Source organism: Coregonus clupeaformis, unplaced genomic scaffold (assembly GCF_020615455.1).
Source record: "Coregonus clupeaformis isolate EN_2021a unplaced genomic scaffold, ASM2061545v1 scaf0423, whole genome shotgun sequence".
Taxonomy (NCBI): Eukaryota; Metazoa; Chordata; class Actinopteri; order Salmoniformes; family Salmonidae; genus Coregonus; species Coregonus clupeaformis.
The window spans coordinates 109,654-132,500 of NW_025533878.1; the positions used below are offsets into that span (position 1 = coordinate 109,654).

Below are 22,847 nucleotides of genomic sequence, written 5' to 3' on the forward strand. Positions count from 1 at the left end.
TAGTACTCTGTGTTGGCCACGTCCTCCAGCAGAGTGCTGTGGTCGTATAGTGGTTAGTACTCTGTGTTGGCCACGTCCTCCAGCAGAGTTCTGTGATCCTATAGTGGTTAGTACTCTGTGTTGGCCATGTCCTCCAGCAGAGTGCTGTGATCGTATAGTGGTTAGTACTCTGTGTTGGCCATGTCCTCCAGCAGAGTTCTGTGATCCTATAGTGGTTAGTACTCTGTGTTGGCCATGTCCTCCAGCAGAGTTCTGTGATCCTATAGTGGTTAGTACTCTGTGTTGGCCATGTCCTCCAGCAGAGTGCTGTGATCGTATAGTGGTTAGTACTCTGTGTTGGCCATGTCCTCCAGCAGAGTTCTGTGATCCTATAGTGGTTAGTACTCTGTGTTGGCCATGTCCTCCAGCAGAGTTCTGTGATCCTATAGTGGTTAGTACTCTGTGTTGGCCATGTCCTCCAGCAGAGTGCTGTGATCCTATAGTGGTTAGTACTCTGTGTTGGCCATGTCCTCCAGCAGAGTGCTGTGATCCTATAGTGGTTAGTACTCTGTGTTGGCCATGTCCTCCAGCAGAGTTATGTGATCCTATAGTGGTTAGTCCTCTGTGTTGGCCATGTCCTCCAGCAGAGTGCTGTGATCCTATAGTGGTTAGTACTCTGTGTTGGCCATGTCCTCCAGCAGAGTGCTGTGATCGTATAGTGGTTAGTACTCTGTGTTGGCCATGTCCTCCAGCAGAGTGCTGTGATCCTATAGTGGTTAGTACTCTGTGTTGGCCATGTCCTCCAGCAGAGTGCTGTGATCCTATAGTGGTTAGTACTCTGTGTTGGCCACGTCCTCCAGCAGAGTGCTGTGGTCGTATAGTGGTTAGTACTCTGTGTTGGCCACGTCCTCCAGCAGAGTTCTGTGATCCTATAGTGGTTAGTACTCTGTGTTGGCCACGTCCTCCAGCAGAGTGCTGTGGTCGTATAGTGGTTAGTACTCTGTGTTGGCCACGTCCTCCAGCAGAGTTCTGTGATCCTATAGTGGTTAGTACTCTGTGTTGGCCACGTCCTCCAGCAGAGTGCTGTGATCCTATAGTGGTTAGTACTCTGTGTTGGCCATGTCCTCCAGCAGAGTGCTGTGATCCTATAGTGGTTAGTACTCTGTGTTGGCCATGTCCTCCAGCAGAGTGCTGTGATCGTATAGTGGTTAGTACTCTGTGTTGGCCATGTCCTCCAGCAGAGTTCTGTGATCCTATAGTGGTTAGTACTCTGTGTTGGCCATGTCCTCCAGCAGAGTGCTGTGATCCTATAGTGGTTAGTACTCTGTGTTGGCCATGTCCTCCAGCAGAGTGCTGTGATCCTATAGTGGTTAGTACTCTGTGTTGGCCATGTCCTCCAGCAGAGTTCTGTGATCCTATAGTGGTTAGTACTCTGTGTTGGCCATGTCCTCCAGCAGAGTGCTGTGATCGTATAGTGGTTAGTACTCTGTGTTGGCCATGTCCTCCAGCAGAGTGCTGTGATCCTATAGTGGTTAGTACTCTGTGTTGGCCATGTCCTCCAGCAGAGTGCTGTGATCGTATAGTGGTTAGTACTCTGTGTTGGCCATGTCCTCCAGCAGAGTTCTGTGATCCTATAGTGGTTAGTACTCTGTGTTGGCCATGTCCTCCAGCAGAGTGCTGTGATCCTATAGTGGTTAGTACTCTGTGTTGGCCATGTCCTCCAGCAGAGTGCTGTGATCCTATAGTGGTTAGTACTCTGTGTTGGCCATGTCCTCCAGCAGAGTGCTGTGATCCTATAGTGGTTAGTACTCTGTGTTGGCCATGTCCTCCAGCAGAGTGCTGTGATCCTATAGTGGTTAGTACTCTGTGTTGGCCATGTCCTCCAGCAGAGTTCTGTGATCCTATAGTGGTTAGTACTCTGTGTTGGCCATGTCCTCCAGCAGAGTGCTGTGATCCTATAGTGGTTAGTACTCTGTGTTGGCCATGTCCTCCAGCAGAGTTCTGTGATCCTATAGTGGTTAGTACTCTGTGTTGGCCATGTCCTCCAGCAGAGTGCTGTGATCCTATAGTGGTTAGTACTCTGTGTTGGCCATGTCCTCCAGCAGAGTGCTGTGATCCTATAGTGGTTAGTACTCTGTGTTGGCCATGTCCTCCAGCAGAGTGCTGTGATCCTATAGTGGTTAGTACTCTGTGTTGGCCATGTCCTCCAGCAGAGTTATGTGATCCTATAGTGGTTAGTCCTCTGTGTTGGCCATGTCCTCCAGCAGAGTGCTGTGATCCTATAGTGGTTAGTACTCTGTGTTGGCCATGTCCTCCAGCAGAGTGCTGTGATCGTATAGTGGTTAGTACTCTGTGTTGGCCATGTCCTCCAGCAGAGTGCTGTGATCCTATAGTGGTTAGTACTCTGTGTTGGCCATGTCCTCCAGCAGAGTTCTGTGATCCTATAGTGGTTAGTACTCTGTGTTGGCCATGTCCTCCAGCAGAGTGCTGTGATCGTATAGTGGTTAGTACTCTGTGTTGGCCATGTCCTCCAGCAGAGTGCTGTGATCCTATAGTGGTTAGTACTCTGTGTTGGCCATGTCCTCCAGCAGAGTGCTGTGATCCTATAGTGGTTAGTACTCTGTGTTGGCCAAGTCCTCCAGCAGAGTGCTGTGATCGTATAGTGGTTAGTACTCTGTGTTGGCCATGTCCTCCAGCAGAGTGCTGTGATCCTATAGTGGTTAGTACTCTGTGTTGGCCATATCCTCCAGCAGAGTTCTGTGATCCTATAGTGGTTAGTACTCTGTGTTGGCCAAGTCCTCCAGCAGAGTGCTGTGATCGTATAGTGGTTAGTACTCTGTGTTGGCCATGTCCTCCAGCAGAGTGCTGTGATCCTATAGTGGTTAGTACTCTGTGTTGGCCATGTCCTCCAGCAGAGTGCTGTGATCGTATAGTGGTTAGTACTCTGTGTTGGCCATGTCCTCCAGCAGAGTTCTGTGATCCTATAGTGCTTAGTACTCTGTGTTGGCCATGTCCTCCAGCAGAGTGCTGTGATCCTATAGTGGTTAGTACTCTGTGTTGGCCATGTCCTCCAGCAGAGTGCTGTGATCCTATAGTGGTTAGTACTCTGTGTTGGCCATGTCCTCCAGCAGAGTGCTGTGATCCTATAGTGGTTAGTACTCTGTGTTGGCCATGTCCTCCAGCAGAGTGCTGTGATCCTATAGTGGTTAGTACTCTGTGTTGGCCATGTCCTCCAGCAGAGTGCTGTGATCCTATAGTGGTTAGTACTCTGTGTTGGCCATGTCCTCCAGCAGAGTTCTGTGATCCTATAGTGGTTAGTACTCTGTGTTGGCCATGTCCTCCAGCAGAGTGCTGTGATCCTATAGTGGTTAGTACTCTGTGTTGGCCATGTCCTCCAGCAGAGTTCTGTGATCCTATAGTGGTTAGTACTCTGTGTTGGCCATGTCCTCCAGCAGAGTGCTGTGATCCTATAGTGGTTAGTACTCTGTGTTGGCCATGTCCTCCAGCAGAGTGCTGTGATCCTATAGTGGTTAGTATTCTGTGTTGGCCATGTCCTCCAGCAGAGTGCTGTGATCCTATAGTGGTTAGTACTCTGTGTTGGCCATGTCCTCCAGCAGAGTTATGTGATCCTATAGTGGTTAGTCCTCTGTGTTGGCCATGTCCTCCAGCAGAGTGCTGTGATCCTATAGTGGTTAGTACTCTGTGTTGGCCATGTCCTCCAGCAGAGTGCTGTGATCGTATAGTGGTTAGTACTCTGTGTTGGCCATGTCCTCCAGCAGAGTGCTGTGATCCTATAGTGGTTAGTACTCTGTGTTGGCCATGTCCTCCAGCAGAGTTCTGTGATCCTATAGTGGTTAGTACTCTGTGTTGGCCATGTCCTCCAGCAGAGTGCTGTGATCGTATAGTGGTTAGTACTCTGTGTTGGCCATGTCCTCCAGCAGAGTGCTGTGATCCTATAGTGGTTAGTACTCTGTGTTGGCCATGTCCTCCAGCAGAGTGCTGTGATCCTATAGTGGTTAGTACTCTGTGTTGGCCAAGTCCTCCAGCAGAGTGCTGTGATCGTATAGTGGTTAGTACTCTGTGTTGGCCATGTCCTCCAGCAGAGTGCTGTGATCCTATAGTGGTTAGTACTCTGTGTTGGCCTATCCTCCAGCAGAGTTCTGTGATCCTATAGTGGTTAGTACTCTGTGTTGGCCAAGTCCTCCAGCAGAGTGCTGTGATCGTATAGTGGTTAGGACTCTGTGTTGGCCATGTCCTCCAGCAGAGTGCTGTGATCGTATAGTGGTTAGTACTCTGTGTTGGCCATGTCCTCCAGCAGAGTGCTGTGATCCTATAATGGTTAGTACTCTGTGTTGGCCAAGTCCTCCAGCAGAGTGCTGTGATCCTATAGTGGTTAGTACTCTGTGTTGGCCATGTCCTCCAGCAGAGTGCTGTGATCGTATAGTGGTTAGTACTCTGTGTTGGCCATGTCCTCCAGCAGAGTGCTGTGGTCCTATAGTGGTTAGTACTCTGTGTTGGCCATGTCCTCCAGCAGAGTGCTGTGATCGTATAGTGGTTAGTACTCTGTGTTGGCCATGTCCTCCAGCAGAGTGCTGTGATCCTATAGTGGTTAGTACTCTGTGTTGGCCACGTCCTCCAGCAGAGTGCTGTGGTCGTATAGTGGTTAGTACTCTGTGTTGGCCACGTCCTCCAGCAGAGTGCTGTGATCGTATAGTGGTTAGTACTCTGTGTTGGCCATGTCCTCCAGCAGAGTGCTGTGATCCTATAGTGGTTAGTACTCTGTGTTGGCCATGTCCTCCAGCAGAGTGCTGTGATCGTATAGTGGTTAGTACTCTGTGTTGGCCATGTCCTCCAGCAGAGTTCTGTGATCCTATAGTGGTTAGTACTCTGTGTTGGCCATGTCCTCCAGCAGAGTGCTGTGATCCTATAGTGGTTAGTACTCTGTGTTGGCCATGTCCTCCAGCAGAGTGCTGTGATCCTATAGTGGTTAGTACTCTGTGTTGGCTATGTCCTCCAGCAGAGTGCTGTGATCGTATAGTGGTTAGTACTCTGTGTTGGCCATGTCCTCCAGCAGAGTTCTGTGATCCTATAGTGGTTAGTACTCTGTGTTGGCCATGTCCTCCAGCAGAGTGCTGTGATCCTATAGTGGTTAGTACTCTGTGTTGGCCATGTCCTCCAGCAGAGTGCTGTGATCCTATAGTGGTTAGTACTCTGTGTTGGCCATGTCCTCCAGCAGAGTGCTGTGATCCTATAGTGGTTAGTACTCTGTGTTGGCCATGTCCTCCAGCAGAGTTCTGTGATCCTATAGTGGTTAGTACTCTGTGTTGGCCATGTCCTCCAGCAGAGTGCTGTGATCCTATAGTGGTTAGTACTCTGTGTTGGCCATGTCCTCCAGCAGAGTTCTGTGATCCTATAGTGGTTAGTACTCTGTGTTGGCCATGTCCTCCAGCAGAGTGCTGTGATCCTATAGTGGTTAGTACTCTGTGTTGGCCATGTCCTCCAGCAGAGTGCTGTGATCCTATAGTGGTTAGTACTCTGTGTTGGCCATGTCCTCCAGCAGAGTGCTGTGATCCTATAGTGGTTAGTACTCTGTGTTGGCCATGTCCTCCAGCAGAGTTATGTGATCCTATAGTGGTTAGTCCTCTGTGTTGGCCATGTCCTCCAGCAGAGTGCTGTGATCCTATAGTGGTTAGTACTCTGTGTTGGCCAAGTCCTCCAGCAGAGTGCTGTGATCGTATAGTGGTTAGTACTCTGTGTTGGCCATGTCCTCCAGCAGAGTGCTGTGATCCTATAGTGGTTAGTACTCTGTGTTGGCCATGTCCTCCAGCAGAGTTCTGTGATCCTATAGTGGTTAGTACTCTGTGTTGGCCATGTCCTCCAGCAGAGTGCTGTGATCGTATAGTGGTTAGTACTCTGTGTTGGCCATGTCCTCCAGCAGAGTGCTGTGATCCTATAGTGGTTAGTACTCTGTGTTGGCCATGTCCTCCAGCAGAGTGCTGTGATCCTATAGTGGTTAGTACTCTGTGTTGGCCAAGTCCTCCAGCAGAGTGCTGTGATCGTATAGTGGTTAGTACTCTGTGTTGGCCATGTCCTCCAGCAGAGTGCTGTGATCCTATAGTGGTTAGTACTCTGTGTTGGCCATATCCTCCAGCAGAGTTCTGTGATCCTATAGTGGTTAGTACTCTGTGTTGGCCAAGTCCTCCAGCAGAGTGCTGTGATCGTATAGTGGTTAGTACTCTGTGTTGGCCATGTCCTCCAGCAGAGTGCTGTGATCGTATAGTGGTTAGTACTCTGTGTTGGCCATGTCCTCCAGCAGAGTGCTGTGATCCTATAATGGTTAGTACTCTGTGTTGGCCAAGTCCTCCAGCAGAGTGCTGTGATCCTATAGTGGTTAGTACTCTGTGTTGGCCATGTCCTCCAGCAGAGTGCTGTGATCGTATAGTGGTTAGTACTCTGTGTTGGCCATGTCCTCCAGCAGAGTGCAGTGGTCCTATAGTGGTTAGTACTCTGTGTTGGCCATGTCCTCCAGCAGAGTGCTGTGATCGATATAGTGGTTAGTACTCTGTGTTGGCCATGTCCTCCAGCAGAGTGCTGTGATCCTATAGTGGTTAGTACTCTGTGTTGGCCACGTCCTCCAGCAGAGTGCTGTGGTCGTATAGTGGTTAGTACTCTGTGTTGGCCACGTCCTCCAGCAGAGTTCTGTGATCCTATAGTGGTTAGTACTCTGTGTTGGCCATGTCCTCCAGCAGAGTGCTGTGATCGTATAGTGGTTAGTACTCTGTGTTGGCCATGTCCTCCAGCAGAGTGCTGTGATCCTATAGTGGTTAGTACTCTGTGTTGGCCATGTCCTCCAGCAGAGTGCTGTGATCCTATAGTGGTTAGTACTCTGTGTTGGCCATGTCCTCCAGCAGAGTGCTGTGATCCTATAGTGGTTAGTACTCTGTGTTGGCCATGTCCTCCAGCAGAGTGCTGTGATCGTATAGTGGTTAGTACTCTGTGTTGGCCATGTCCTCCAGCAGAGTGCTGTGATCCTATAGTGGTTAGTACTCTGTGTTGGCCATGTCCTCCAGCAGAGTGCTGTGATCGTATAGTGGTTAGTACTCTGTGTTGGCCATGTCCTCCAGCAGAGTGTTGTGATCCTATAGTGGTTAGTACTCTGTGTTGGCCATGTCCTCCAGCAGAGTGCTGTGATCCTATAGTGGTTAGTACTCTGTGTTGGCCACGTCCTCCAGCAGAGTGCTGTGATCGTATAGTGGTTAGTACTCTGTGTTGGCCATGTCCTCCAGCAGAGTGCTGTGATCCTATAGTGGTTAGTACTCTGTGTTGGCCATATCCTCCAGCAGAGTTCTGTGATCCTATAGTGGTTAGTACTCTGTGTTGGCCAAGTCCTCCAGCAGAGTGCTGTGATCGTATAGTGGTTAGTACTCTGTGTTGGCCATGTCCTCCAGCAGAGTGCTGTGATCGTATAGTGGTTAGTACTCTGTGTTGGCCATGTCCTCCAGCAGAGTGCTGTGATCCTATAATGGTTAGTACTCTGTGTTGGCCAAGTCCTCCAGCAGAGTGCTGTGATCCTATAGTGGTTAGTACTCTGTGTTGGCCATGTCCTCCAGCAGAGTGCTGTGATCGTATAGTGGTTAGTACTCTGTGTTGGCCATGTCCTCCAGCAGAGTGCTGTGGTCCTATAGTGGTTAGTACTCTGTGTTGGCCATGTCCTCCAGCAGAGTGCTGTGATCGTATAGTGGTTAGTACTCTGTGTTGGCCATGTCCTCCAGCAGAGTGCTGTGATCCTATAGTGGTTAGTACTCTGTGTTGGCCACGTCCTCCAGCAGAGTGCTGTGGTCGTATAGTGGTTAGTACTCTGTGTTGGCCACGTCCTCCAGCAGAGTTCTGTGATCCTATAGTGGTTAGTACTCTGTGTTGGCCATGTCCTCCAGCAGAGTGCTGTGATCGTATAGTGGTTAGTACTCTGTGTTGGCCATGTCCTCCAGCAGAGTGCTGTGATCCTATAGTGGTTAGTACTCTGTGTTGGCCATGTCCTCCAGCAGAGTGCTGTGATCCTATAGTGGTTAGTACTCTGTGTTGGCCATGTCCTCCAGCAGAGTGCTGTGATCCTATAGTGGTTAGTACTCTGTGTTGGCCATGTCCTCCAGCAGAGTGCTGTGATCGTATAGTGGTTAGTACTCTGTGTTGGCCATGTCCTCCAGCAGAGTGCTGTGATCCTATAGTGGTTAGTACTCTGTGTTGGCCATGTCCTCCAGCAGAGTGCTGTGATCCTATAGTGGTTAGTACTCTGTGTTGGCCATGTCCTCCAGCAGAGTGCTGTGATCCTATAGTGGTTAGTACTCTGTGTTGGCCACGTCCTCCAGCAGAGTGCTGTGGTCGTATAGTGGTTAGTACTCTGTGTTGGCCACGTCCTCCAGCAGAGTTCTGTGATCCTATAGTGGTTAGTACTCTGTGTGGCCACGTCCTCCAGCAGAGTGCTGTGATCGTATAGTGGTTAGTACTCTGTGTTGGCCATGTCCTCCAGCAGAGTGCTGTGATCCTATAGTGGTTAGTACTCTGTGTTGGCCATGTCCTCCAGCAGAGTGCTGTGATCCTATAGTGGTTAGTACTCTGTGTTGGCCATGTCCTCCAGCAGAGTGCTGTGATCGTATAGTGGTTAGTACTCTGTGTTGGCCATGTCCTCCAGCAGAGTGCTGTGATCCTATAGTGGTTAGTACTCTGTGTTGGCCATGTCCTCCAGCAGAGTTCTGTGATCCTATAGTGGTTAGTACTCTGTGTTGGCCATGTCCTCCAGCAGAGTGCTGTGATCGTGATAGTGGTTAGTACTCTGTGTTGGCCATGTCCTCCAGCAGAGTGCTGTGATCCTATAGTGGTTAGTACTCTGTGTTGGCCATGTCCTCCAGCAGAGTGCTGTGATCCTATAGTGGTTAGTACTCTGTGTTGGCCATGTCCTCCAGCAGAGTGCTGTGATCGTATAGTGGTTAGTACTCTGTGTTGGCCATGTCCTCCAGCAGAGTGCTGTGATCCTATAGTGGTTAGTACTCTGTGTTGGCCATGTCCTCCAGCAGAGTTCTGTGATCCTATAGTGGTTAGTACTCTGTGTTGACCATGTCCTCCAGCAGAGTGCTGTGATCCTATAGTGGTTAGTACTCTGTGTTGGCCATGTCCTCCAGCAGAGTTCTGTGATCCTATAGTGGTTAGTACTCTGTGTTGGCCATGTCCTCCAGCAGAGTGCTGTGATCCTATAGTGGTTAGTACTCTGTGTTGGCCATGTCCTCCAGCAGAGTGCTGTGATCCTATAGTGGTTAGTACTCTGTGTTGGCCATGTCCTCCAGCAGAGTTCTGTGATCCTATAGTGGTTAGTCCTCTGTGTTGGCCATGTCCTCCAGCAGAGTGCTGTGATCCTATAGTGGTTAGTACTCTGTGTTGGCCATGTCCTCCAGCAGAGTGCTGTGATCCTATAGTGGTTAGTACTCTGTGTTGGCCATGTCCTCCAGCAGAGTGCTGTGATCGTATAGTGGTTAGTACTCTGTGTTGGCCATGTCCTCCAGCAGAGTGCTGTGATCGTATAGTGGTTAGTACTCTGTGTTGGCCATGTCCTCCAGCAGAGTGCTGTGATCGTATAGTGGTTAGGACTCTGTGTTGGCCATGTCCTCCAGCAGAGTGCTGTGATCCTATAGTGGTTAATATTCTGTGTTGGCCATGTCCTCCAGCAGAGTGCTGTGATCCTATAGTGGTTAGTACTCTGTGTTGGCCATGTCTTCCAGCAGAGTGCTGTGATCGTATAGTGGTTAGTACTCTGTGTTGGCCATGTCCTCCAGCAGAGTGCTGTGATCCTATAGTGGTTAGTACTCTGTGTTGGCCATGTCCTCCAGCAGAGTGCTGTGATCGTATAGTGGTTAGTACTCTGTGTTGGCCATGTCCTCCAGCAGAGTGCTGTGATCCTATAGTGGTTAGTACTCTGTGTTGGCCATGTCCTCCAGCAGAGTTCTGTGATCCTATAGTGGTTAGTACTCTGTGTTGGCCATGTCCTCCAGCAGAGTGCTGTGATCGTATAGTGGTTAGTACTCTGTGTTGGCCATGTCCTCCAGCAGAGTGCTGTGATCCTATAGTGGTTAGTACTCTGTGTTGGCCATGTCCTCCAGCAGAGTGCTGTGATCCTATAGTGGTTAGTACTCTGTGTTGGCCATGTCCTCCAGCAGAGTGCTGTGATCGTATAGTGGTTAATACTCTGTGTTGGCCATGTCCTCCAGCAGAGTGATGTGATCCTATAGTGGTTAGTACTCTGTGTTGGCCATGTCCTCCAGCAGAGTGCTGTGATCCCTATAGTGGTTAGTACTCTGTGTTGGCCATGTCCTCCAGCAGAGTTCTGTGATCCTATAGTGGTTAGTACTCTGTGTTGGCCATGTCCTCCAGCAGAGTGCTGTGATCCTATAGTGGTTAGTACTCTGTGTTGGCCATGTCCTCCAGCAGAGTTCTGTGATCCTATAGTGGTTAGTACTCTGTGTTGGCCATGTCCTCCAGCAGAGTGCTGTGATCCTATAGTGGTTAGTACTCTGTGTTGGCCATGTCCACCAGTAGAGTGCTGTGATCCTATAGTGGTTAGTACTCTGTGTTGGCCATGTCCTCCAGCAGAGTTCTGTGATCCTATAGTGGTTAGTCCTCTGTGTTGGCCATGTCCTCCAGCAGAGTGCTGTGATCCTATAGTGGTTAGTACTCTGTGTTGGCCATGTCCTCCAGCAGAGTGCTGTGATCCTATAGTGGTTAGTACTCTGTGTTGGCCATGTCCTCCAGCAGAGTGCTGTGATCGTATAGTGGTTAGTACTCTGTGTTGGCCATGTCCTCCAGCAGAGTGCTGTGATCGTATAGTGGTTAGTACTCTGTGTTGGCCATGTCCTCCAGCAGAGTGCTGTGATCGTATAGTGGTTAGTACTCTGTGTTGGCCATGTCCTCCAGCAGAGTGCTGTGATCCTATAGTGGTTAATATTCTGTGTTGGCCATGTCCTCCAGCAGAGTGCTGTGATCCTATAGTGGTTAGTACTCTGTGTTGGCCATGTCCTCCAGCAGAGTGCTGTGATCGTATAGTGGTTAGTACTCTGTGTTGGCCATGTCCTCCAGCAGAGTGCTGTGATCGTATAGTGGTTAGTACTCTGTGTTGGCCATGTCCTCCAGCAGAGTGCTGTGATCCTATAGTGGTTAGTACTCTGTGTTGGCCATGTCCTCCAGCAGAGTGCTGTGATCCTATAGTGGTTAGTACTCTGTGTTGGCCATGTCCTCCAGCAGAGTTCTGTGATCCTATAGTGGTTAGTACTCTGTGTTGGCCATGTCCTCCAGCAGAGTGCTGTGATTGTATAGTGGTTAGTACTCTGTGTTGGCCATGTCCTCCAGCAGAGTGCTGTGATCCTATAGTGGTTAGTACTCTGTGTTGGCCATGTCCTCCAGCAGAGTGCTGTGATCCTATAGTGGTTAGTACTCTGTGTTGGCCATGTCCTCCAGCAGAGTGCTGTGATCGTATAGTGGTTAGTACTCTGTGTTGGCCATGTCCTCCAGCAGAGTGCTGTGATCCTATAGTGGTTAGTACTCTGTGTTGGCCATGTCCTCCAGCAGAGTGCTGTGATCCTATAGTGGTTAGTACTCTGTGTTGGCCATGTCCTCCAGCAGAGTTCTGTGATCCTATAGTGGTTAGTACTCTGTGTTGGCCATGTCCTCCAGCAGAGTGCTGTGATCCTATAGTGGTTAGTACTCTGTGTTGGCCATGTCCTCCAGCAGAGTTCTGTGATCCTATAGTGGTTAGTACTCTGTGTTGGCCATGTCCTCCAGCAGAGTGCTGTGATCCTATAGTGGTTAGTACTCTGTGTTGGCCATGTCCTCCAGCAGAGTGCTGTGATCCTATAGTGGTTAGTACTCTGTGTTGGCCATGTCCTCCAGCAGAGTTCTGTCAATCAATCAATCAATTTTATTTTATATAGCCCTTCTTACATCAGCTAATATCTCGAAGTGCTGTACAGAAACCCAGCCTAAAACCCCAAACAGCTAGTAATGCAGGTGTGAGAAGCACGGTGGCTAGGAAAAACTCCCTAGAAAGGCAAAACCTAGGAAGAAACCTAGAGAGGAACCAGGCTATGAGGGGTGGCCAGTCCTCTTCTGGCTGTGCCGGGTGGAGATTATAACAGAACCATGCCAAGATGTTCAAAAATGTTCATAAGTGACAAGCATGGTCAAATAATAATCAGGAATAAATCTCAGTTGGCTTTTCATAGCCGATCATTAGAGTTTAAAACAGCAGGTCTGGGACAGGTAGGGGTTCCATAACCGCAGGCAGAACAGTTTAAACTGGAATAGCAGCAAGGCCAGGCGGACTGGGGACAGCAAGGAGTCACCACGGCCGGTAGTCCCGACGTATGGTCCTAGGGCTCAGGTCTCTCAGTTGGCTTTTCATAGCCGATCATTTAGAGTTGAAAACAGCAGGTCTGGGACAGGTAGGGGTTTCGTAGCCGCAGGCAGAACAGTTGAAACTGGAATAGCAGCAAGGCCAGGCGGACTGGGGACAGCAAGGTGTCATCATGCCCGGTAGTCCTGACGTATGGTCCTAGGGCTCAGGTTCTCAGAGAAAGAGAGAACGAGAGAATTAGAGAGAGCATACTTAAATTCACACAGGACACTGGATAAGACAGGAGAAGTACTCCAGGTATAACCAACTAACCCCAGCCCCCGACACATAAACTACTGCAGCATAAATACTGGAGGCTGAGACAGGAGCGGTCCGGAGACACTGTGGCCCCATCCGAAGAAACCCCGGACAGGGCCAAACAGGAAGGATATAACCCCACCCACTCCGCCAAAGCACAGCCCCCGCACCACTAGAGGGATATCCCCAACCACCAACTTACAATCCTGAGACAAGGCCAGTATAGCCCACAGAGGTCTCCACCACAGCACAAACCAAGGGGGGCGCCAACCCAGACAGGAAGATCACGTCAGTAACTCAACCCCACTCAAGTGACGCACCCCTCCCAGGGACGGCATGAAAGAGCACCAGCAAGCCAGTGACTCAGCCCCTGCAACAGGGTTAGAGGCAGAGAACCCCAGTGGAGAGGGAACCGGCCTGGCAGAGACAGCAAGGGCTGTTCGTTGCTCCAGCCTTTCCGTTCACCTTCACACTCCTGGGCCAGACTACACTCAATCATATGACCTACTGAAGAGATAAGTCTTCAGTAAAGACTTAAAGGTTGAGACCGAGTCTGCGTCTCTCTCACATGGGTAGGCAGACTGTTCCATAAAAATGGAGATCTATAGGAGAAAGCCCTGCCTCCCGCTGTTTGCTTAGAAATTCTAGGGACAATTAGGAGGCCTGCGTCTTGTGACCGTAGCGTACGTATTGGTATGTACGGCAGGACCAACTCGGAAAGATAGGTAGGAGCAAGCCCATGTAACGCTTTATAGGTTAACAGTAAAACCTTGAAATCAGCCCTTGCCTTAACAGGAAGCCAGTGTAGGGAAGCTAGCACTGGAGTAATATGATCAAATTTCTTGGTTCTAGTCAGGATTCTAGCAGCCGTATTTAGCACTAACTGAAGTTTATTTAGTGCTTTATCCGGGTAGCCGGAAAATAGAGCATTGCAGTAGTCCAATCTAGAAGTAACAAATGCATGGATCAATTTTTCTGCATCATTTTTGGACAGAAAATTTCTGATTTTTGCAATGTTACGTAGATGGAAAAAAGCTGTCCTTGAAACAGTCTTGATATGTTCGTCAAAAGAGAGATCAGGGTCAAGAGTAACGCCTAGGTCCTTCACAGTTTTATTTGAGACGACTTTACAACCATCAAGATTAATTGTCAGATTTAACAGAAGATCTCTTTGTTTCTTGGGACCTAGAACAAGCATCTCTGTTTTGTCCGAGTTTAAAAGTAAAAGTTTTCAGCCATCCACTTCCTTATGTCTGAAACACAGGCTTCTAGCGAGGGCAATTTTGGGGCTTCACCATGCTTCATTGAAATGTACAGCTGTGTGTCATCCGCATAGCAGTGAAAGTTAACATTATGTTTTCGAATAACATCCCCAAGAGGTAAAATATATAGTGAAAACAATAGTGGTCCTAAACGGAACCTTGAGGAACACCGAAATGTACAGTTGATTTGTCGGAGGACAGACCATTCACAGAGACAAACTGATATCTTTCCGACAGGTAGGATCTAAACCAGGCCAGAACTTGTCCGTGTAGACCAATTTGGGTTTCCAGTCTCTCCAAAAGAATGTGGTGATCGATGGTGTCAAAGGCAGCACTAAGGTCTAGTAGCACGAGGACAGATGCAGAGCCTCGGTCTGACGCCATTAAAAGGTCATTTACCACCTTCACAAGTGCAGTCTCAGTGCTATGATGGGGTCTAAAACCAGACTGAAGCATTTCGTATACATTGTTTGTCTTCAGAAAGGCAGTGAGTTGCTGCGCAACAGCTTTTTCTAAAATTTTTGAGAGGAATGGAAGATTCGATATAGGCCGATAGTTTTTTATATTTTCCGGGTCAAGGTTTGGCTTTTTCAAGAGAGGCTTTATCACTGCCACTTTTAGTGAGTTTGGTACACATCCGGTGGATAGAGAGCTGTTTATTATGTTCAACATAGGAGGGCCAAGCACAGGAAGCAGCTCCTTCAGCAGTTTAGTAGGAATAGGATCCAGTATGCAGCTTGAAGGTTTAGAGGCCATGATTATTTTCATCATTGTGTCAAGAGATATAGTACTAAAACACTTAAGTGTCTCTCCCGATCCCAGGCCCTCGCAGATCTGTGCAGATCCAGGACAGCTAAGCCCTGGAGGAATACGCAGATTCAAAGAGGAGTCCGTAATTTGCTTTCTAATGGTCATGATCTTTTCCTCAAAGAAGTTCATGAATTTATCACTGCTGAAGTGAAAACCATCCTCTCTTGGGGAATGCTGCTTTTTAGTTAGCTTTGCAACAGTATCAAAAAGAAATTTTGGATTGTTCTTATTTTCCTCGATTAATTTGGAAAAGTAGGATGATCGAGCAGCAGTGAGGGCTCTTCGGTACTGCACGGTACTGTCTTTCCAAGCTAGTCGGAAGACTTCCAGTTTGGTGTGGCGCCATTTCCGTTCCAATTTCCTGGAAGCTTGCTTCAAAGCTCGGGTATTTTCTGTATACCAGGGAGCTAGTTTCTTATGACAAATGTTTTTCGTTTTTAGGGGTGCAACTGCATCTAGGGTATTGCGCAAGGTTAAATTGAGTTCCTCAGTTAAGTGGTTAACTGATTTTTGTCCTCTGACGTCCTTGGGTAGGCAGAAGGAGTCTGGAAGGGCATCAATGAATTTTTGTGTTGTCTGAGAATTTATAGCACGACTTTTGATGCTCCTTGGTTGGGGTCTGAGCAGATTATTTGTTGCGATTGCAAACGTAATAAAATGGTGGTCCGATAGTCCAGGATTTTGTGGAAAAACATTAAGATCTACAACATTTATTCCATGGGACAAAACTAGGTCCAGAGTATGACTGTGGCAGTGAGTAGGTCCAGAGACATGTTGGACAAAACCCACTGAGTCGATAATGGCTCCGAAAGACTTTTGGAGTGGGTCTGTGGACTTCTCCATGTGAATATTAAAATCACCAAAAATTAGAATATGATCTGCTATGACTACAAGGTCTGATAGGAATTCAGGAAACTCAGAGAGGAACGCTGTATATGGCCCAGGAGGCCTGTAAACAGTAGCTATAAAAAGTGATTGAGTAGGCTGCATAGATTTCATGACTAGAAGCTCGAAAGATGAAAACGTCATTTTTTTTTTGTAAATTGAAATTTGCTATCGTAAATGTTAGCAACACCTCCGCCTTTGCGGGATGCACGGGGAATATGGTCACTAGTGTAACCAGGAGGTGAGGCCTCATTTAACACAGCAAATTCATCAGGCTTAAGCCATGTTTCAGTCAGGCCAATCACATCAAGATTATGATCAGTGATTAGTTCATTGACTATGACTGCCTTTGAAGTGAGGGATCTAACATTAAGTAACCCTATTTTGAGATGTGAGGTATCACGATCTCTTTCAATAATGGCAGGAATGGAGGAGGTCTTTATCCTAATAAGATTGCTAGGGTGAACACCACCATGTTTAGTTTTGCCCAACCTAGGTCGAGGCACAGACACAGTCTCAATGGGTATGGCTGAGCTGACTACACTGACTATGCTATTGGCAGACTCCACTAAGCTGGCAGGTTGGCTAACAGCCTGCTGCCTGGCCTGCACCCTATTTCACTGTGGGGCTAGAGGAGTTAGAGCCCTATCTATGTTGGTAGATAAGAGGAGAGCACCCCTCCAGCTAGGATGGAGTCCGTCACTCCTCAGCAGGTCAGGCTTGATCCTGTTTGTGGGTGAGTCCCAGAAAGAGGGCCAATTATCCACAAATGTTATCTTTTGGGAGGGGCAAAGTCCTCTGTGTTGGCCATGTCCTCCAGCAGAGTGCTGTGATCCTATAGTGGTTAGTACTCTGTGTTGGCCATGTCCTCCAGCAGAGTTCTGTGATCCTATAGTGGTTAGTACTCTGTGTTGGCCATGTCCTCCAGCAGAGTGCTGTGATCGTATAGTGGTTAGTACTCTGTGTTGGCCATGTCCTCCAGCAGAGTGCTGTGATCGTATAGTGGTTAGTACTCTGTGTTGGCCATGTCCTCCAGCAGAGTGCTGTGATCGTATAGTGGTTAGTACTCTGTGTTGGCCATGTCCTCCAGCAGAGTGCTGTGATCCTATAGTGGTTAATATTCTGTGTTGGCCATGTCCTCCAGCAGAGTGCTGTGATCCTATAGTGGTTAGTACTCTGTGTTGGCCATGTCCTCCAGCAGAGTGCTGTGATCGTATAGTGGTTAGTACTCTGTGTTGGCCATGTCCTCCAGCAGAGTGCTGTGATCCTATAGTGGTTAGTACTCTGTGTTGGCCATGTCCTCCAGCAGAGTGCTGTGATCCTATAGTGGTTATTACTCTGTGTTGGCCATGTCCTCCAGCAGAGTGCTGTGATCCTATAGTGGTTAGTACTCTGTGTTGGCCATGTCCTCCAGCAGAGTGCTGTGATCCTATAGTGGTTAGTACTCTGTGTTGGCCATGTCCTCCAGCAGTGCTGTGATCCTATAGTGGTTAGTACTCTGTGTTGGCCATGTCCTCCAGCAGAGTGCTGTGATCCTATAGTGGTTAGTACTCTGTGTTGGCCATGTCCTCCAGCAGAGTGCTGTGATCGTATAGTGGTTAGTACTCTGTGTTGGCCATGTCCTCCAGCAGAGTGCTGTGATCCTATAGTGGTTAGTACTCTGTGTTGGCCATGTCCTCCAGCAGAGTGCTGTGATCCTATAGTGGTTAGTACTCTGTGTTGGCCATGTCCTCCAGCAGAGTGCTGTGATCCTATAGTGGTTAGTACTCTGTGTTGGCCATGTCCTCCAGCAGAGTTCTGTGATCCTATAGTGGTTAGTCCTCTGTGTTGGCCACGTCCTCCAGCAGAGTGCTGTGATCCTATAGTGGTTAGTACTCTGTGTTGGCCATGTCCTCCAGCAGAGTGCTGTGATCCTATAGTGGTTAGTACTCTGTGTTGGCCATGTCCTCCAGCAGAGTGCTGTGATCGTATAGTGGTTAGTACTCTGTGTTGGCCATGTCCTCCAGCAGAGTGCTGTGATCGTATAGTGGTTAGTACTCTGTGTTGGCCATGTCCTCCAGCAGAGTGCTGTGATCGTATAGTGGTTAGGACTCTGTGTTGGCCATGTCCTCCAGCAGAGTGCTGTGATCCTATAGTGGTTAATATTCTGTGTTGGCCATGTCCTCCAGCAGAGTGCTGTGATCCTATAGTGGTTAGTACTCTGTGTTGGCCATGTCTTCCAGCAGAGTGCTGTGATCGTATAGTGGTTAGTACTCTGTGTTGGCCATGTCCTCCAGCAGAGTGCTGTGATCCTATAGTGGTTAGTACTCTGTGTTGGCCATGTCCTCCAGCAGAGTGCTGTGATCCTATAGTGGTTAGTACTCTGTGTTGGCCATGTCCTCCAGCAGAGTGCTGTGATCCTATAGTGGTTAGTACTCTGTGTTGGCCATGTCCTCCAGCAGAGTTCTGTGATCCTATAGTGGTTAGTACTCTGTGTTGGCCATGTCCTCCAGCAGAGTGCTGTGATCGTATAGTGGTTAGTACTCTGTGTTGGCCATGTCCTCCAGCAGAGTGCTGTGATCCTATAGTGGTTAGTACTCTGTGTTGGCCATGTCCTCCAGCAGAGTGCTGTGATCCTATAGTGGTTAGTACTCTGTGTTGGCCATGTCCTCCAGCAGAGTGCTGTGATCGTATAGTGGTTAGTACTCTGTGTTGGCCATGTCCTCCAGCAGAGTGATGTGATCCTATAGTGGTTAGTACTCTGTGTTGGCCATGTCCTCCAGCAGAGTGCTGTGATCCTATAGTGGTTAGTACTCTGTGTTGGCCATGTCCTCCAGCAGAGTTCTGTGATCCTATAGTGGTTAGTACTCTGTGTTGGCCATGTCCTCCAGCAGAGTGCTGTGATCCTATAGTGGTTAGTACTCTGTGTTGGCCATGTCCTCCAGCAGAGTTCTGTGATCCTATAGTGGTTAGTACTCTGTGTTGGCCATGTCCTCCAGCAGAGTGCTGTGATCCTATAGTGGTTAGTACTCTGTGTTGGCCATGTCCTCCAGCAGAGTGCTGTGATCCTATAGTGGTTAGTACTCTGTGTTGGCCATGTCCTCCAGCAGAGTTCTGTGATCCTATAGTGGTTAGTCCTCTGTGTTGGCCATGTCCTCCAGCAGAGTGCTGTGATCCTATAGTGGTTAGTACTCTGTGTTGGCCATGTCCTCCAGCAGAGTGCTGTGATCCTATAGTGGTTAGTACTCTGTGTTGGCCATGTCCTCCAGCAGAGTGCTGTGATCGTATAGTGGTTAGTACTCTGTGTTGGCCATGTCCTCCAGCAGAGTGCTGTGATCGTATAGTGGTTAGTACTCTGTGTTGGCCATGTCCTCCAGCAGAGTGCTGTGATCGTATAGTGGTTAGTACTCTGTGTTGGCCATGTCCTCCAGCAGAGTGCTGTGATCCTATAGTGGTTAATATTCTGTGTTGGCCATGTCCTCCAGCAGAGTGCTGTGATCCTATAGTGGTTAGTACTCTGTGTTGGCCATGTCCTCCAGCAGAGTGCTGTGATCGTATAGTGGTTAGTACTCTGTGTTGGCCATGTCCTCCAGCAGAGTGCTGTGATCCTATAGTGGTTAGTACTCTGTGTTGGCCATGTCCTCCAGCAGAGTGCTGTGATCCTATAGTGGTTAGTACTCTGTGTTGGCCATGTCCTCCAGCAGAGTGCTGTGATCCTATAGTGGTTAGTACTCTGTGTTGGCCATGTCCTCCAGCAGAGTTCTGTGATCCTATAGTGGTTAGTACTCTGTGTTGGCCATGTCCTCCAGCAGAGTGCTGTGATCGTATAGTGGTTAGTACTCTGTGTTGGCCATGTCCTCCAGCAGAGTGCTGTGATCCTATAGTGGTTAGTACTCTGTGTTGGCCATGTCCTCCAGCAGAGTGCTGTGATCCTATAGTGGTTAGTACTCTGTGTTGGCCATGTCCTCCAGCAGAGTGCTGTGATCGTATAGTGGTTAGTACTCTGTGTTGGCCATGTCCTCCAGCAGAGTGCTGTGATCCTATAGTGGTTAGTACTCTGTGTTGGCCATGTCCTCCAGCAGAGTGCTGTGATCCTATAGTGGTTAGTACTCTGTGTTGGCCATGTCCTCCAGCAGAGTTCTGTGATCCTATAGTGGTTAGTACTCTGTGTTGGCCATGTCCTCCAGCAGAGTGCTGTGATCCTATAGTGGTTAGTACTCTGTGTTGGCCGTGTCCTCCAGCAGAGTTCTGTGATCCTATAGTGGTTAGTACTCTGTGTTGGCCATGTCCTCCAGCAGAGTGCTGTGATCCTATAGTGGTTAGTACTCTGTGTTGGCCATGTCCTCCAGCAGAGTGCTGTGATCCTATAGTGGTTAGTACTCTGTGTTGGCCATGTCCTCCAGCAGAGTTCTGTGATCCTATAGTGGTTAGTACTCTGTGTTGGCCATGTCCTCCAGCAGAGTGCTGTGATCGTATAGTGGTTAGTACTCTGTGTTGGCCATGTCCTCCAGCAGAGTGCTGTGATCGTATAGTGGTTAGTACTCTGTGTTGGCCATGTCCTCCAGCAGAGTGCTGTGATCCTATAGTGGTTAATATTCTGTGTTGGCCATGTCCTCCAGCAGAGTGCTGTGATCCTATAGTGGTTAGTACTCTGTGTTGGCCATGTCCTCCAGCAGAGTGCTGTGATCGTATAGTGGTTAGTACTCTGTGTTGGCCATGTCCTCCAGCAGAGTGCTGTGATCCTATAGTGGTTAGTACTCTGTGTTGGCCATGTCCTCCAGCAGAGTGCTGTGATCCTATAGTGGTTATTACTCTGTGTTGGCCATGTCCTCCAGCAGAGTGCTGTGATCCTATAGTGGTTAGTACTCTGTGTTGGCCATGTCCTCCAGCAGAGTGCTGTGATCCTATAGTGGTTAGTACTCTGTGTTGGCCATGTCCTCCAGCAGTGCTGTGATCCTATAGTGGTTAGTACTCTGTGTTGGCCATGTCCTCCAGCAGAGTGCTGTGATCCTATAGTGGTTAGTACTCTGTGTTGGCCATGTCCTCCAGCAGAGTGCTGTGATCGTATAGTGGTTAGTACTCTGTGTTGGCCATGTCCTCCAGCAGAGTGCTGTGATCCTATAGTGGTTAGTACTCTGTGTTGGCCATGTCCTCCAGCAGAGTGCTGTGATCCTATAGTGGTTAGTACTCTGTGTTGGCCATGTCCTCCAGCAGAGTGCTGTGATCCTATAGTGGTTAGTACTCTGTGTTGGCCATGTCCTCCAGCAGAGTGCTGTGATCGTATAGTGGTTAGTACTCTGTGTTGGCCATGTCCTCCAGCAGTGCTGTGATCCTATAGTGGTTAGTACTCTGTGTTGGCCATGTCCTCCAGCAGTGCTGTGATCGTATAGTGGTTAGTACTCTGTGTTGGCCATGTCCTCCAGCAGTGCTGTGATCCTATAGTGGTTAGTACTCTGTGTTGGCCATGTCCTCCAGCAGAGTGCTGTGATCGTATAGTGGTTAGTACTCTGTGTTGGCCATGTCCTCCAGCAGAGTGCTGTGATCGTATAGTGGTTAGTACTCTGTGTTGGCCAAGTCCTCCAGCAGAGTGCTGTGATCCTATAGTGGTTAGTACTCTGTGTTGGCCATGTCCTCCAGCAGAGTGCTGTGATCCTATAGTGGTTAGTACTCTGTGTTGGCCATGTCCTCCAGCAGAGTTCTGTGATCCTATAGTGGTTAGTACTCTGTGTTGGCCATGTCCTCCAGCAGAGTGCTGTGATCCTATAGTGGTTAGTACTCTGTGTTGGCCATGTCCTCCAGCAGAGTGCTGTGATCCTATAGTGGTTAGTACTCTGTGTTGGCCATGTCCTCCAGCAGAGTGCTGTGATCCTATAGTGGTTAGTACTCTGTGTTGGCCATGTCCTCCAGCAGTGCTGTGATCCTATAGTGGTTAGTGTTGAGGCGAATCCAGGTCATGCCAGGGAATATTCCCTGACAGCTTGAAGGCTTATTTGACCTCAACCAGCAGGTCACCACCTTTAGCTTATCCTCTCTCTTTATCTCCTTCTCCCTCTCCCCACAGGGAGCAGATGAGTCCGTTCTACTTTAAGTTCCAATTCCGGAACGTTGAGTATTCGTCTGGTCGTAATAAGACGTTGCTGTGTTACCGCGTGGAGACTCCAGAGGGCGCCACTGATCCGCTACAGGGATACATGGAGGACGAACACGCCACCGCACACGCAGAGGCGGCCTTCTTCACACAGGTAACAACATAAAGTTGGATAGAGGGCTCACTTGGACCAACGCCTGTTTTAGCATGGGACGCACCACGAAGCCTGTTTTATCGTGGGACGCACCGTGAAGCCTGTTTTATCGTGGGACGCACCGTGAAGCCTGTTTTATCATGGGACGCACCATTGAGGGCTTTCACCATTTTTTAGTAGTCAACTGGGTTCACAGAATTCACAGAATCACAGAATTCCATCCAGGTCAGCAGGAGGGGTCAGCCAATGAATGATACTCCTGAGTAAACAGGAGATGGCCGTAAATCAACAACCTTGGATTGATACCTGTTCAGACTGTACACACTCCAGCGCAATAAGTGGCGGTATTGACCTTTTCAGTTTATTTACGAACTGCCAATGCACCCGCAGGAGAAGAAGAAATTGACTACTTTACAATGGCGATAGCCCTCAATGGTGCCTCCCATGGCTGTTAGGTGTACTCTCGTACCAACTCTATGACATAGATTCCCCCCCCCAGGTGTACCCTCATACCAACTATGACACAGATTCCCCGCCCCCCTCCCCCTCTAGGTGTACCCTCGTACCAACTATATAACAGATTCCCCCACTCCCCCTTAATTCTACCCTCGTAACAACTCTGACACAGATTCCCCGCCCCCCTCCCCCTCTAGGTGTACCCTCAAACCAACTCTATGACAGATCCCCCCCTCCCCCTCTAGGTGTACCCTCGTAAGAACTCTGACACAGATTCCCCGCCCCCCTCTAAGTGTACCCTTGTATCAACTCTGACAGAGATCCATCCCCCTCTATGGTGTACCCTCCTACCAACTCTATGACTCAGATTTCCCACTTCTCGCCCCCAGGTCCTCCCCCTCTATGACTCCTCCCAGGACTACGAGGTCAGGTGGTACGTATCTTCCAGTCCCTGTGCAGCCTGCCTCACGAAGATGGCCGATGTCCTCAGACAGAGAAAGACGCTCCGCCTCTACCTCCTCATGTCCCGCCTCTTCCTGTGGG

The 22,847-nt window shown here is 49.0% G+C and overlaps 1 protein-coding gene across 1 annotated transcript in view; it reads left to right on the plus strand.

Annotated features, from left to right (window-relative positions):
- The window catches only part of LOC121537229 (probable C->U-editing enzyme APOBEC-2), a 103,909-nt gene that overhangs the window by 79,801 nt on the left and 1,261 nt on the right, over positions 1 to 22,847 (plus strand). Inside the window, exons 2-3 of the mRNA XM_045215327.1 lie at positions 21,668 to 21,848; positions 22,694 to 22,847. The exon at positions 22,694 to 22,847 is cut by the window's right edge and continues 17 nt beyond it. Coding sequence (XP_045071262.1) covers positions 21,668 to 21,848; positions 22,694 to 22,847 — 335 coding nt within the window. The remainder of the gene's footprint in view (positions 1 to 21,667; positions 21,849 to 22,693) is intronic.